Source organism: Sycon ciliatum, unplaced genomic scaffold, assembly GCF_964019385.1.
Source record: "Sycon ciliatum unplaced genomic scaffold, ocSycCili1.1 SCAFFOLD_1830, whole genome shotgun sequence".
In the NCBI taxonomy this organism is placed as follows: Eukaryota; Metazoa; Porifera; class Calcarea; order Leucosolenida; family Sycettidae; genus Sycon; species Sycon ciliatum.
This window is the reverse complement of record NW_027044730.1, coordinates 7,949-21,967: the sequence shown is the minus strand read 5'-3', so window position 1 is coordinate 21,967 and position 14,019 is coordinate 7,949. Positions and strand designations below refer to the sequence as shown.

Below are 14,019 nucleotides of genomic sequence, written 5' to 3'. Positions count from 1 at the left end.
TTTGGGACAGTGTCTGGGATATGCCGGTAATCTCTTGCCCTCCGAACCGAATGGCATTAAGTGCATGGCATGTAAGCAGGGTGATCTCAGCGACGGGCTGTGCTCTTGCAAGTGAACTTTTGCGTGTTCTTCTTTTTGCTGTGAAACATCACCACTGCAGGCATGCATTGTGTTTCTGACTCTCATTACGATGTTGTACCCTGTATGCGCTGCTTTGCAGAGGTGCAAGCAGGAAGCGTGCCACCAAGAGATGCGCAATCATCTTCGCAGGCGCCATCGTTGCTGCCGCCGCGCACACAGACTGCACCAAGCGCTGCCAGTGCCGCTGGTGCCGCCGCCGCAGTTACCAGTTCCAGCGCGACGCGGCTAATTCACGAGCGCCTCACCGGCAGATCTACAACCGCTCTGCTCCAACATCCCACTGCCGACGGCACCAGATCATCAGCCTCGAAAGAGGCCGGGAGTGACGCCGGACAATCAGGTCAGTTCCCACGACAACACCAGCAAACTGGCACGGCGACAGACACGTCGAGATCGGCACGTGACACGATGGCAGTGCCGTCCCAGGTCGCGCCCAGCGCGGCAGCCGCTAGCAAGCTGGTTACGCCTGGCTGGATGCCAGGTGCGAGCGCGTCAGGCTCATCGGAGAGTTCTGGCATGCTGTGGTCACCTCCATTATCCCCACACACTCAACTGTCCTCTCCTACTTCGCCGGAGAATGCGCCGGCCAGCACCGGTCCACTTGCAGCAGCTTCAGTTGGCGGCAGCTCATCGAGTACGATTGCTAGCCGGTCATTGGGCAGCACTGAGCGAGCACAGGCCACGCAAGTGACCACCGGCAGCAAAGCAGCATCATCGTTGCCACAAGCCGCTAGTAGGACATCACGACGGTCCAGTCTGCTGCTGGATTCGCCCACAGTAGCCGCTACGGCAGAAGTCACAGAAGCCGCTACAGGTACAGTCGCAGACACAATGATGCAAGCGGCAATAGCCATGGATACAGTCGCAGCTAGAGAGTCATCCACATCAGAAACATGCCAAGTGGCTGTAACAGGAAGTACAGGTATGTGAAGAACCATTTCGAGCTCCTGATTACTATATCCAAACCCTACAAATCTACCCCGCATCTATCGTTCACCTCTCCCTACACCCGCACGTTTTCGTTATTTCCGCTTTTCATTTCCACATCTGGTTATCTCTAGCTGTTGACCTTATCGTACAACGAGTTCCAACGGTTGATTGACAGCTGCAAAACCAACTTGTGAAATGCTAAAAGGTGGAGAAGTGCCAGCTCCATGTTCTGGTTCAGGGCCATGTACAAACTGTCAGTTACTGATTGGATTACCAAGATTACAAAGACTACAAGGAATGGACATGTTAGAGACAGTGGTCTGAAAGTTTCATACGCACACGATAACATGCAATGCTATCCCGACATGTTCTTCAAAATAACTGCATGGTCAGCTTCACTGCAAAGGGAATTACAACCCCATTCAAGAATAGAGTCTACAACCATTGGTGTAACGTTTTGGGCACAAGCAAGCCCTGAAATGTTCCCTGCCATTCTCTAACTTGTAGTTTTAATATTACAGTAAAACCTGGTTTAACCCTTTGGAGTCCATGGTTCAATTTCGAACCATGGGTATTTTGTATGCATGTGGGCGCAGTCAAACTTTCGGTTCTCGGCCAAATCTTGACCAAATACAACAATCGAAGGATCTAGATGGTAGAGAAAACCCTCAGCTATCGCCTCGAACAGATCCGAAGTCTCTCCGATGAAGTTTGAGTGAGCGGCGAGCGATCAAACATTTCGAATTTTCTGCGCTGCGTGCTGCAAGTCAGCAGTGCGTGAAAAAAAGGGATTTTCCCAGCTTCATGACAGGCGTCACGCGCCAGGACCGGCGCGGTGCGAAGTCATGGCAAGGTAAGCTTCTACTCGAAAAAAAATTGAACAGTTCCTAGCCAGATTCAGTGAAATGGCTACAGGAGACCGATTTCGTCTCAGATCTGGAGCTGGACTTGCGTTTGGGGCGCGTTGCGGCGGACAATGAAAAGTGCTCCTGGCGAGTTTGGGCGCATTGTATTTCTCTCATCAAGAGCTTTCCAACGAGCCCAAGATCTTCAAAATCGGTGAAGTAGCACCAAAGTTATGTTGGAAATGGAGTGCGCATTTTCGTGGCTGCCACAAATTCTGCGGAAGCAAAACAGTTACGGACTCCAAAGGGTTAAACAACCACCCCACGGTGAAAGCAAAAGTGGTCGTTAAAACCAGGTGGTCTTTAGAACCAGGTCCCACAGTGTCTGTGTCGAACTGTCGGTGCATGGAAAAACAGTCGTTGAGAGCAGGTGGTCGCTAAACCCAGAGGTCGCTTACACCAGGTATTACTGTATAACTACATATGTCACGATCTTTCATACCTATCAGATTTTTGTTCTTCACTTTATCTCTTCCTGTTTATGCCAAAGCTGAGGCAGCAGCAGCAGCAGCCACAGCAACACCTACAGTCTCTGTGGCAGACACGGTGTCGCCCACAGAAACCGCTGCGGCGGACGTCACAGCAGCCGCTACAGCAACAGTCCCAGACAGAATGACGCAAACGGCAACAGCCATGGACACAGTCGCAGCTAGAGAGCCATCCACATCAGAAACATGCCAAGCGGCCGTAACAGGAAGCACAGGTATGTGGAGAACCATTTCTAGCATGTGATTACCACATCCAAATTCGCCACCTGGGCTTTACCCCTTAAAAATCCATCTCGACCTTCATTATCACTTTCTCGAGCTTTCCCCCTTTCCTCTCGACAGTCGCTTCACACCAGCAGTTGACCTGTTCTTTAAAATGGGTTCCATCTTATTTATTGCCATCTGCCAAATGAACTTGTGCAATGGTAAAAGATAGAGGAATGCAATCTCCATGTTCTAATTTAGAGGCAATCTTTACTGATTGGACTATAAAGATTACAAGCACTACAATGAAAGGACATGTTAGGGACGGTGGTCTGAAAGTTTCATCCGCACACTATGGTATGAAACGCTGTCCTGACATGTTCTTCAAAATAACTGCATGGTCAGCATAATTATATGCAAAGGGATTAACAACTTCATTTTTTAAAGAATAGAGTTTACAGCCACAGGGCTAACCTTTTGGGCACAAGCAAGCCCTGAATTGCACCCTGCCTCTCTAACCTGTAACTTTAACATTATAACTACATAATGACTGTCACAATTTGTCATACCTATCAGATTCTGTTCTTCACTTTATCTCTTCCTGTTAATGCCAAAGCTGAGGCAGTAGCAGCCACAGCAACACGTACAGTCTCTATGGCAGATACAGTGACGCCCACAGTAGCCGCTACGGCAGAAGTCACAGCAGCCGCTACGGCAACAGTCGCAGACACAATGATGCAAACGGCAACAGCCATGGATACAGTCGCAGCTAGAGAGTCATCCACGTCAGAAACATGCCAAGCGGCCGTAACAGCAAGCACAGGTATGTAAAGAACCATTTCTAGCATGTGATTCCTACATTCAAACCATCCACCTGGGATTTACCCTTTCAATGTCCATCTCGACCTTCATCCTCACTTTGTCGAGTTTTCCGCTTTTCCTCTCGACAATAGCTTTGAGCTAGACGAGTCAAATATCCATGGTCTAGTTTAGGGCCATAAACAAACTGTCAGTTAGTGTTTGGGCTGCAAAGATTACAAGCACTACAAGGAAAGGACATGTAAGAGGAGGTGGTCTAAAAGTTTCATTCACACACTATGGCATGAAACGCTATCCTGACATGTTCTTCAAAATAACTGCATCGCCAGCTTCTATGCAAAGGGAATAACAACCTGAAGATGGGCCTGGCCCGAAAATTTGGATATTTATTATTTTTGGAAGAATTTGTAGCCGAGAGACCGTTTTCGAGTACTGGTGTATAACTGTGTGAAACATGAAGTGGCTACAGTGGAGTCTGCACACCCTTAGGAATAACAACCTCATTCAAGAATAGAGTCTACAACCATTGGGTTAACCTTTTTGGCACAAGCAAGCCCTGAACTATTCCCGGCTATTCTCTAACCTGTAACTTTAACATTATAACTACATATGTCACAATCTTTCATACCTATCAAATTTTTGTTCTTCACTTTATCTCTTCCTGTTAATGCCAAAGCTGAGGAAGCAGCAGCCACAGCAACACCTACGGTCTCTGTGGTAGATACAGTAACGCCCACAGTAGCCGCTACGGCTGAAGTCACAGCAGCCACTACAGCAGCAGTCGCAGACAGAATGATGCAATTGGAAACAGCCATGGACACAGTCGCAATTAGAGAGTCATCCACATCAGAAACATGCCAAGTGGCTGTAACAGGAAGCACGGGTATGTGAAGAACCATTTCTAGCATGTGATTACCACACCCAAACCCTACAAAGCCTTTACCATTCACCTCTCCCTTCACACGCACCTTTTCATTATTTTCCACTTTTCATTTCCACATCTGGTAATCTCTAGCTGTTGACCTTATCGTAAAACGAGTTTCAACGGTAGACTGACAGCCGCAACACCAACTTGTGAAATGCTAAAAGGTAGAGAAGTGCTAGCTCCATGTTATATTTTAGGGCCATCTACATAATATTATTTTTCAGTGCCAGGCCAGATGTACGCTGTTGGCCGGGCGATTTTCATAAAAAATCTGATTTTTTCAAAATCAGTCGTATCAACTCAAACCCACTTGTTGTCCCTCGCTGGCGTAGGTTGTGCTGCTGCGCCCTGCTCAAACTCGACATCGACATCTCCGATATCCTCAGGGCCGTCCAAGGCGACCACGGCAGTAGGTTCGACATCGACCAGTCCACGGCGGACTCGTCCGCGAAATTTGTTCCGTCACGATCGCGGACGGCTATGTCCGCATCCGAGTCATCGCCTTCACTATCGCAGCTCCAGTCATCAATGTCCGAGTGCATGATGGACTAGAGCACCTCTTCAGCCGACATGCGGCGACTCGCCGTGTCTGAGTGACAGCTAGAGCTAGAGGGACCTCAAGGACGTTCGGTCAATCTAATTGTTTCTTAGGGGTCGTACGTAATTATCGAAAAATTTAAAAATCCGTCCTCGTGCGAAATTGTCTCTGACCCACCCACCCACCTCCCATTTTTTCCCCTCAATTTTTTGATTTTTACCGATGCCCAGCTCGAAAATAAGAACTCCTAAATCCTGACCCCATGTTCACTGATTGCACCCACATGTACATGTACATGTATGTCAAGTACTAGTAGCTAAGTAAAGTGAGTAGGTCTACCGACGGCCATGCACGTCCTACAACTATAAAAGAGTTATGTACCGGTATATCATACTGGTGTTTGCGATCCTACACTACGTCTACAGTGCACTACATGTCAGTACAACAAGTGTATGAAAGTCACTGACGAAAATAAATAAATAAAGTACGAAAAATCGAAAAAATTAAATTCCGCCAGCGCTCTTGACCACCCACCCCCTTTCTGCCTGAGGACGGATTTTTTAATTTTTCGAAAAATACAGACGACCCCTTAATCGAAATAATTATGTTTTTCGCCCGAGCGCTCTGAATGTATGCTCCCGCGCCCTTACTCACTCAACCACGGCGAGTGAGGTCTTATTCAGTAGGGGAAAACCCCTAGTTTCCCCTCGAAGAGCCCCAATCGGCCAAGCTAGATTGTAGTGCATGGCCGGTGAGATATAGTAGTGCGCACTACGAGGACGAGATATCTCGTCCTTGGCCAATCGCGTGGGGGTCTGTAGGACGAGTTATCTCGTCTTTGGCACTGAAAGGGTTAAACTGTCAGTTACTGATTGGATAACGAAGATTACAAGCACTACAAGGAAAGGACATGTTAGAGATGGTGGTCTGAAAGTTTCATTCGCACACGATAACGTGCAATGTTATCCTGACATGTTCTTCAAAATAACTGCATGGTCAGCTTCACTGCAAAGGGAATTACAACCTCATTCAAGAATAGAGTCTACAACCATTGGTGTAACGTTTTGGGCACAAGCAAGCCCTGAAATGTTCCCTGCCATTCTCTAACTTGTAGTTTTAACATTACAGTAAAACCTGGTTTAAACAACCACCCCACGGTGAAAGCAAAAGTGGTCGTTAAAACCAGGTGGTCTTTAGAACCAGGTCCCACAGTGTCTGTGTCGAACTGTCGATGCATGGAAAAACAGTCGTTGAGAGCAGGTGGTCGCTAAACCCAGAGGTCGCTTACACCAGGTATTACTGTATAACTACATATGTCACGATCTTTCATACCTATCAGATTTTTGTTCTTCACTTTATCTCTTCCTGTTTATGCCAAAGCTGAGGCAGCAGCAGCAGCAGCCACAGCAACACCTACAGTCTCTGTGGCAGACACGGTGTCGCCCACAGAAACCGCTGCGGCGGACGTCACAGCAGCCGCTACAGCAACAGTCCCAGACAGAATGACGCAAACGGCAACAGCCATGGACACAGTCGCAGCTAGAGAGCCATCCACATCAGAAACATGCCAAGCGGCCGTAACAGGAAGCACAGGTATGTGAAGAACCATTTCTAGCATGTGATTACCACATCCAAATTCGCCACCTGGGCTTTACCCCTTTAAAATCCATCTCGACCTTCATTATCACTTTCTCGAGCTTTCCCCCTTTCCTCTCGACAGTCGCTTCGCACCAGCAGTTGACCTGTTCTTTAAAATGGGTTCCATCTTATTTATTGCCATCTGCCAAATCAACTTGTGCAATGGTAAAAGATAGAGGAGTGCAATCTCCATGTTCTAATTTAGGGGCAATCTTTACTGATTGGACTATAAAGATTACAAGCACTACAATGAAAGGACATGTTAGAGACGGTGGTCTGAAAGTTTCATCCCCACACTATGGTATGAAACGCTGTCCTGACATGTTCTTCAAAATAACTGCATGGTCAGCATAATTATATGCAAAGGGATTAACAACTTCATTTTTTAAAGAATAGAGTTTACAGCCACAGGGCTAACCTTTTGGGCACAAGCAAGCCCTGAATTGCACCCTGCCTCTCTAACCTGTAACTTTAACATTATAACTACATAATGACTGTCACAATTTGTCATACCTATCAGATTCTGTTCTTCACTTTATCTCTTCTTGTTAATGCCAAAGCTGAGGCAGTAGCAGCCACAGCAACACGTACAGTCTCTATGGCAGATACAGTGACGCCCACAGTAGGCGCTACGGCAGAAGTCACAGCAGCCGCTACGGCAACAGTCGCAGACACAATGATGCAAACGGCAACAGCCATGGATACAGTCGCAGCTAGAGAGTCATCCACGTCAGAAACATGCCAAGCGGCCGTAACAGCAAGCACAGGTATGTAAAGAACCATTTCTAGCATGTGATTCCTACATTCAAACCATCCACCTGGGATTTACCCTTTCAACGTCCATCTCGACCTTCATCCTCACTTTGTCGAGTTTTCCGCTTTTCCTCTCGACAATAGCTTTGAGCTAGACAAGTCAAATATCCATGTTCTAGTTCAGGGCCATAAACAAACTGTCAGTTAGTGTTTGGGCTGCAAAGATTACAAGCACTACAAGGAAAGGACATGTAAGAGGAGGTGGTCTAAAAGTTTCATTCACACACTATGGCATGAAACGCTATCCTGACATGTTCTTCAAAATAACTGCATCGCCAGCTTCTATGCAAAGGGAATAACAACCTGAAGATGGGCCTGGCCCGAAAATTTGGATATTTATTATTTTTGGAAGAATTTGTAGCCGAGAGACCGTTTTCGAGTACTGGTGTATAACTGTGTGAAACATGAAGTGGCTACAGTGGAGTCTGCACACCCTTAGGAATAACAACCTCATTCAAGAATAGAGTCTACAACCATTGGGTTAACCTTTTGTGCACAAGCAAGCCCTGAACTATTCCCGGCTATTCTCTAACCTGTAACTTTAACATTATAACTACATATGTCACAATCTTTCATACCTATCAAATTTTTGTTCTTCACTTTATCTCTTCCTGTTAATGCCAAAGCTGAGGAAGCAGCAGCCACAGCAACACCTACGGTCTCTGTGGTAGATACAGTAACGCCCACAGTAGCCGCTACGGCTGAAGTCACAGCAGCCACTACAGCAGCAGTCGCAGACAGAATGATGCAATTGGCAACAGCCATGGACACAGTCGCAATTAGAGAGTCATCCACATCAGAAACATGCCAAGTGGCTGTAACAGGAAGCACGGGTATGTGAAGAACCATTTCTAGCATGTGATTACCACATCCAAACCCTACAAAGCCTTTACCATTCACCTCTCCCTTCACACGCACCTTTTCATTATTTTCAGCTTTTCATTTCCACATCTGGTAATCTCTAGCTGTTGACCTTATCGTAAAACGAGTTTCAACGGTAGATTGACAGCCGCAACATCAACTTGTGAAATGCTAAAAGGTAGAGAAGTGCTAGCTCCATGTTATATTTTAGGGCCATCTACATAATATTATTTTTCAGTGCCAGGCCAGATGTACGCTGTTGGCCGGGCCATTTTCATAAAAAATCTGATTTTTTCAAAATCAGTCGTATCAGCTCAAACCCACTTGTTGTCCCTCGCTGGCGTAGGTTGTGCTGCTGCGCCCTGCTCAAACTCGACATCGACATCTCCGATATCCTCAGGGCCGTCCAAGGCGACCACGGCAGTAGGTTCGACATCGACCAGTCCACGGCGGACTCGTCCGCGAAATTTGTTCCGTCACGATCGCGGACGGCTATGTCCGCATCCGAGTCATCGCCTTCACTATCGCAGCTCCAGTCATCAATGTCCGAGTGCATGATGGACTAGAGCACCTCTTCAGCCGACATGCGGCGACTCGCCGTGTCTGAGTGACAGCTAGAGCTAGAGGGACCTAAAGTACGTTCGGTCAATCTAATTGTTTCTTAGGGGTCGTACGTAATTATCGAAAAATTTAAAAATCCGTCCTCGTGCGAAATTGTCTCTGACCCACCCACCCACCTCCCATTTTTTCCCCTTAATTTTTTGATTTTTACCGATGCCCAGCTCGAAAATAAGAACTCCTAAATCCTGACCCCATGTTCACTGATTGCACCCACATGTACATGTACATGTATGTCAAGTACTAGTAGCTAAGTAAAGTGAGTAGGTCTACCGACGGCCATGCACGTCCTACAACTATAAAAGAGTTATGTACCGGTATATCATACTGGTGTTTGCGATCCTACACTACGTCTACAGTGCACTACATGTCAGTACAACAAGTGTATGAAAGTCACTGACGAAAATAAATAAATAAAGTACGAAAAATCGAAAAAATTAAATTCCGCCAGCGCTCTTGACCACCCACCCCCTTTCTGCCTGAGGACGGATTTTTTAATTTTTCGAAAAATACAGACGACCCCTTAGTCGAAATAATTATGTTTTTCGCCCGAGCGCTCTGAATGTATGCTCCCGCGCCCTTACTCACTCAACCACGGCGAGTGAGGTCTTATTCAGTAGGGGAAAACCCCTAGTTTCCCCTCGAAGAGCCCCAATCGGCCAAGCTAGATTGTAGTGCATGGCCGGTGAGATATAGTAGTGCGCACTACGAGGACGAGATATCTCGTCCTTGGCCAATCGCGTGGGGGTCTGTAGGACGAGTTATCTCGTCTTTGGCACTGAAAGGGTTAAACTGTCAGTTACTGATTGGATAACGAAGATTACAAGCACTACAAGGAAAGGACATGTTAGAGATGGTGGTCTGAAAGTTTCATTCGCACACGATAACGTGCAATGTTATCCTGACATGTTCTTCAAAATAACTGCATGGTCAGCTTCACTGCAAAGGGAATTACAACCTCATTCAAGAATAGAGTCTACAACCATTGGTGTAACGTTTTGGGCACAAGCAAGCCCTGAAATGTTTCCTGCCATTCTCTAACTTGTAGTTTTAACATTACAGTAAAACCTGGTTTAAACAACCACCCCACGGTGAAAGCAAAAGTGGTCGTTAAAACCAGGTGGTCTTTAGAACCAGGTCCCACAGTGTCTGTGTAGAACTGTCGGTGCATGGAAAAACAGTCGTTGAGAGCAGGTGGTCGCTAAACCCAGAGGTCGCTTACACCAGGTATTACTGTATAACTACATATGTCACGATCTTTCATACCTATCAGATTTTTGTTCTTCACTTTATCTCTTCCTGTTTATGCCAAAGCTGAGGCAGCAGCAGCAGCAGCCACAGCAACACCTACAGTCTCTGTGGCAGACACGGTGTCGCCCACAGAAACCGCTGCGGCGGACGTCACAGCAGCCGCTACAGCAACAGTCCCAGACAGAATGACGCAAACGGCAACAGCCATGGACACAGTCGCAGCTAGAGAGCCATCCACATCAGAAACATGCCAAGCGGCCGTAACAGGAAGCACAGGTATGTGAAGAACCATTTCTAGCATGTGATTACCACATCCAAATTCGCCACCTGGGCTTTACCCCTTTACAATCCATCTCGACCTTCATTATCACTTTCTCGAGCTTTCCCCCTTTCCTCTCGACAGTCGCTTCGCACCAGCAGTTGACCTGTTCTTTAAAATGGGTTCCATCTTATTTATTGCCATCTGCCAAATGAACTTGTGCAATGGTAAAAGATAGAGGAGTGCAATCTCCATGTTCTAATTTAGGGGCAATCTTTACTGATTGCACTACAAAGATTACAAGCACTACAATGAAAGGACATGTTAGAGACGGTGGTCTGAAAGTTTCATCCGCACACTATGGTATGAAACGCTGTCCTGACATGTTCTTCAAAATAACTGCATGGTCAGCATAAAATACCGTAAAGTACCGTTGATCCGCCCCCACGCCATGTCGCTTCCCAGCTGGGTTTTCGGCAGGGGGCGGGAATTAGATCAAGGCTGTCAAGTGCAGTACGATGTACAACAACGTAGAGGATCAGACTCAATGTGCTGAATTGTGCACATTTTGATCCTGGATTGGCAAGTATTGTGTACAGCAGTGCATGCGTCGGTTCAACATCGTATTTCGTTGTATACGCCAAAGTCGCTTCACAAGGAGAAAATCGACAGGGGGCGGGAATTAGAGTGGGGGCGGATCAACGGTACTTTACGGTATATGCAAAGGGATTAACAACTTCATTTTTTAAAGAATAGAGTTTACAGCCACAGGGCTAACCTTTTGGGCACAACCAAGCCCTGAATTGCACCCTGCCTCTCTAACCTGTAACTTTAACATTATAACTACATAATGTCACAATTTGTCATACCTATCAGATTCTGTTCTTCACTTTATCTCTTCCTGTTAATGCCAAAGCTGAGGCAGCAGCAGCCACAGCAACGCGTACAGTCTCTATGGCAGATACAGTGACGCCCACAGTAGCCGCTATGGCAGAAGTCACAGCAGCCGCTACGGCAACAGTAGCAGACACAATGATGCAAACGACAACAGCCATGGATACAGTCGCAGCTAGAGAGTCATCCACGTCAGAAACATACCAAACGGCCGTAACAGCAAGCACAGGTATGTAAAGAACTATTTCTAGCATGTGATTCCTACATTCAAACCATCCACCTGGGATTTACCCTTTCAACGTCCATCTCGACCTTCATCCTCACTTTGTCGAGTTTTCCGCTTTTCCTCTCGACAATAGCTTTGAGCTAGACGAGTCAAATATCCATGTTCTAGTTTAGGGCCATCTACAAACTGTCAGTTAGTGTTTGGGCTGCAAAGATTACAAGCACTTCAAGGAAAGGACATGTAAGAGGCGGTGGTCTAAAAGTGTCATTCGCACACTATGGCATGAAACGCTATCCTGACATGTTCTTCAAAATAACTGCATCGCCAGCTTCTATGCAAAGGGAATAACAATCTCATTCAAGAATAGAGTCTACAGCCATTGGGTTAACCTTCTTAGCACAAGCAAGCCCTGAACTATTCCCGGCTATTCTCTAACCTGTAACTTTAACATTATAACTACATATGTCACAATCTTTCATACCGTACTTCCGCACATATAAGCGCACGGGCTTATGTCCGGATATAAGCCCACCCCCCAACTATAAGCGCATGGGCTTATATGTGAACACAATTAATAAAACACCCAGGAGTTCATTGTGGTAGCACAATGGCATAGAACACAGGAAATGCTTTATTTCCACTGAATAGAACATAGCGTAAAACATGTCAACTTGCACATCATCATGAACACTGCCACAAGTCAAAACCAATCAAAGTTGTCACCACCAGACTCCTCGCTGTCTTCAGCGGAATGGGCACTGCCAGACTCGAACTCCTCACCACCAGACTCGTCGCTGCCAACAGGTTCATTGTGGTCAGACTCTCCACCACTCAGCAGCACTAGTTCATCTCCGCTCATGCTGCTGTTGTCGCTGCTGCTGCCGGTGTCTGTTTCACTGTCATCGGCGGATACGTCGTCAGGGAGTTTGCCATCACGCACTAACTGCTGCAGTGCCGAATGCAGGTCATCCACACCACCATTGACGGAAATGCCGCACTTGACAAATGACGCTGCGATCATTTCCTGGGGTATCTCATCCCAGGCCTTTACCACCCATGTCGCGACGGTGTCATACCGAGCACGTTTCCTCTTCCCTGATCTGGTGAACTCCTCCTGTCCCTTCTCCAGCCACTCATCCCACTGCTGGCGCACGTTTGACTTCAAAGAGCGATTCCATGACACATCACACGGCTGAAGAACACATGTCATGCCACCCGGAATGAGCTCAGTGGACGTATTGTGACGAGTCTTCAGGTCACCCACAGTCGACTCATGAGAGTGACTGCGGTGGCGGTCCATGACAAGGACTGCTAGTGTTCGGAAGATAGAGCCAGGCCTGCTCTGCCACACGTTCCGCATCCATAACTTCATGAGGTCCGTAGTCATGCAGCCCCCCTTCGACACTGCGACAAAACAATCACGGGGGAAATCTCCCCTCGGCACATTTTTGAGACCCTTGAAGGTTAACATCGGTTTGAGTTTCCTTCCGCTTGCAAGTGCAGTGAGCACAACCGTAAAGTGAAGTGTTTCCTACCCAGTTGTCTTGGACTTGACGGTTTTCACACCTTCGAAATCGTAGGTCTCATTGGACGGCATATCGAACCAAAATGGACTTTCGTCCATGTTACCAATGCAATTGGTGGCGATGTTACCTGTGCTGATTGCATTGCTGACGTCTTTGATGAAGGTCTTTGCACTCGTTGGCGCGTTCGATGGCATTAGCTGACCAAATGATGTGACGCGACGGGAGACGAGCTTGTGACGACGGAGAAATTGTGACAACCACCCTGAAGAAGCACTGAAAGGACGCTGGTCCTCGCCGTACAGATCACGAAATATTTTTTTTCGCTTCAGTTCGGATAGCTTTCACATGCACTGCCAGCGACGATTCGCGCTTCTCCCTTACCCAAGACGCCAGCAAGTCTTCCATGTCGGGAAAGTGGCAGGCGTTCTCAGCACGCGGAATCCTCCTCCGTTTCCTGCCAGTATTGCCATGCTTTTTCGCACGACGATTCTCATGGCGAATACTGTCTTCCTGCTTCACCCAACGTTCTATCACACGGCGAGAAATCGAAAATTCACGCGACGTTGCAGAGCAATTTTTCTCCAGCTCATGGTAGCGCTTCAGTACCTGAAGCTTCTTTTCCAGGGAATACGACTTTCTGGACGGCATGGCCGTCAAGCAAATGAAAACTGCAACTTTCAAACCCCTAGGCCCTGCCCACCCAATTCTTCTTCACTCTTTCTCCTTTCTTACACTATTATCTCTTATTGGCCACTGGCTATCGTGAGAATAAAGATTTGAAACAACAACAACAACAAGTACATACACACCACAAACAGCTAAGGTCTGGTTTAGTACCTAGTAGTGACTCACTACCTACACAAATGGATGTTGGACTGCCCGAACTTTGGAGAAACTTGGGGATCGTTTGCAAATCGATGTCTTGTTGTTGTTTCTTTTTTTAATGTTTGTGTTCGACTATAGACAATCCGTTTTTCACTGGC

The 14,019-nt window shown here is 47.0% G+C and overlaps 1 protein-coding gene across 1 annotated transcript; it reads left to right on the top strand.

The window, feature by feature from the left end:
• Positions 1 to 220: 220 nt before the first annotated feature.
• On the top strand, positions 221 to 11,521 carry LOC135830558 (mucin-19-like; the record flags this gene model as incomplete). The annotated part of the gene is made up of 9 exons (XM_065342799.1): positions 221 to 1,063; positions 2,467 to 2,679; positions 3,285 to 3,491; positions 4,164 to 4,370; positions 6,331 to 6,543; positions 7,149 to 7,355; positions 8,028 to 8,234; positions 10,195 to 10,407; positions 11,307 to 11,521. Coding segments are annotated over 9 exons (2,525 nt in total), but the record flags the coding sequence as incomplete, so codon positions are not given.
• Between the last annotated feature and the right edge of the window lie 2,498 nt (positions 11,522 to 14,019).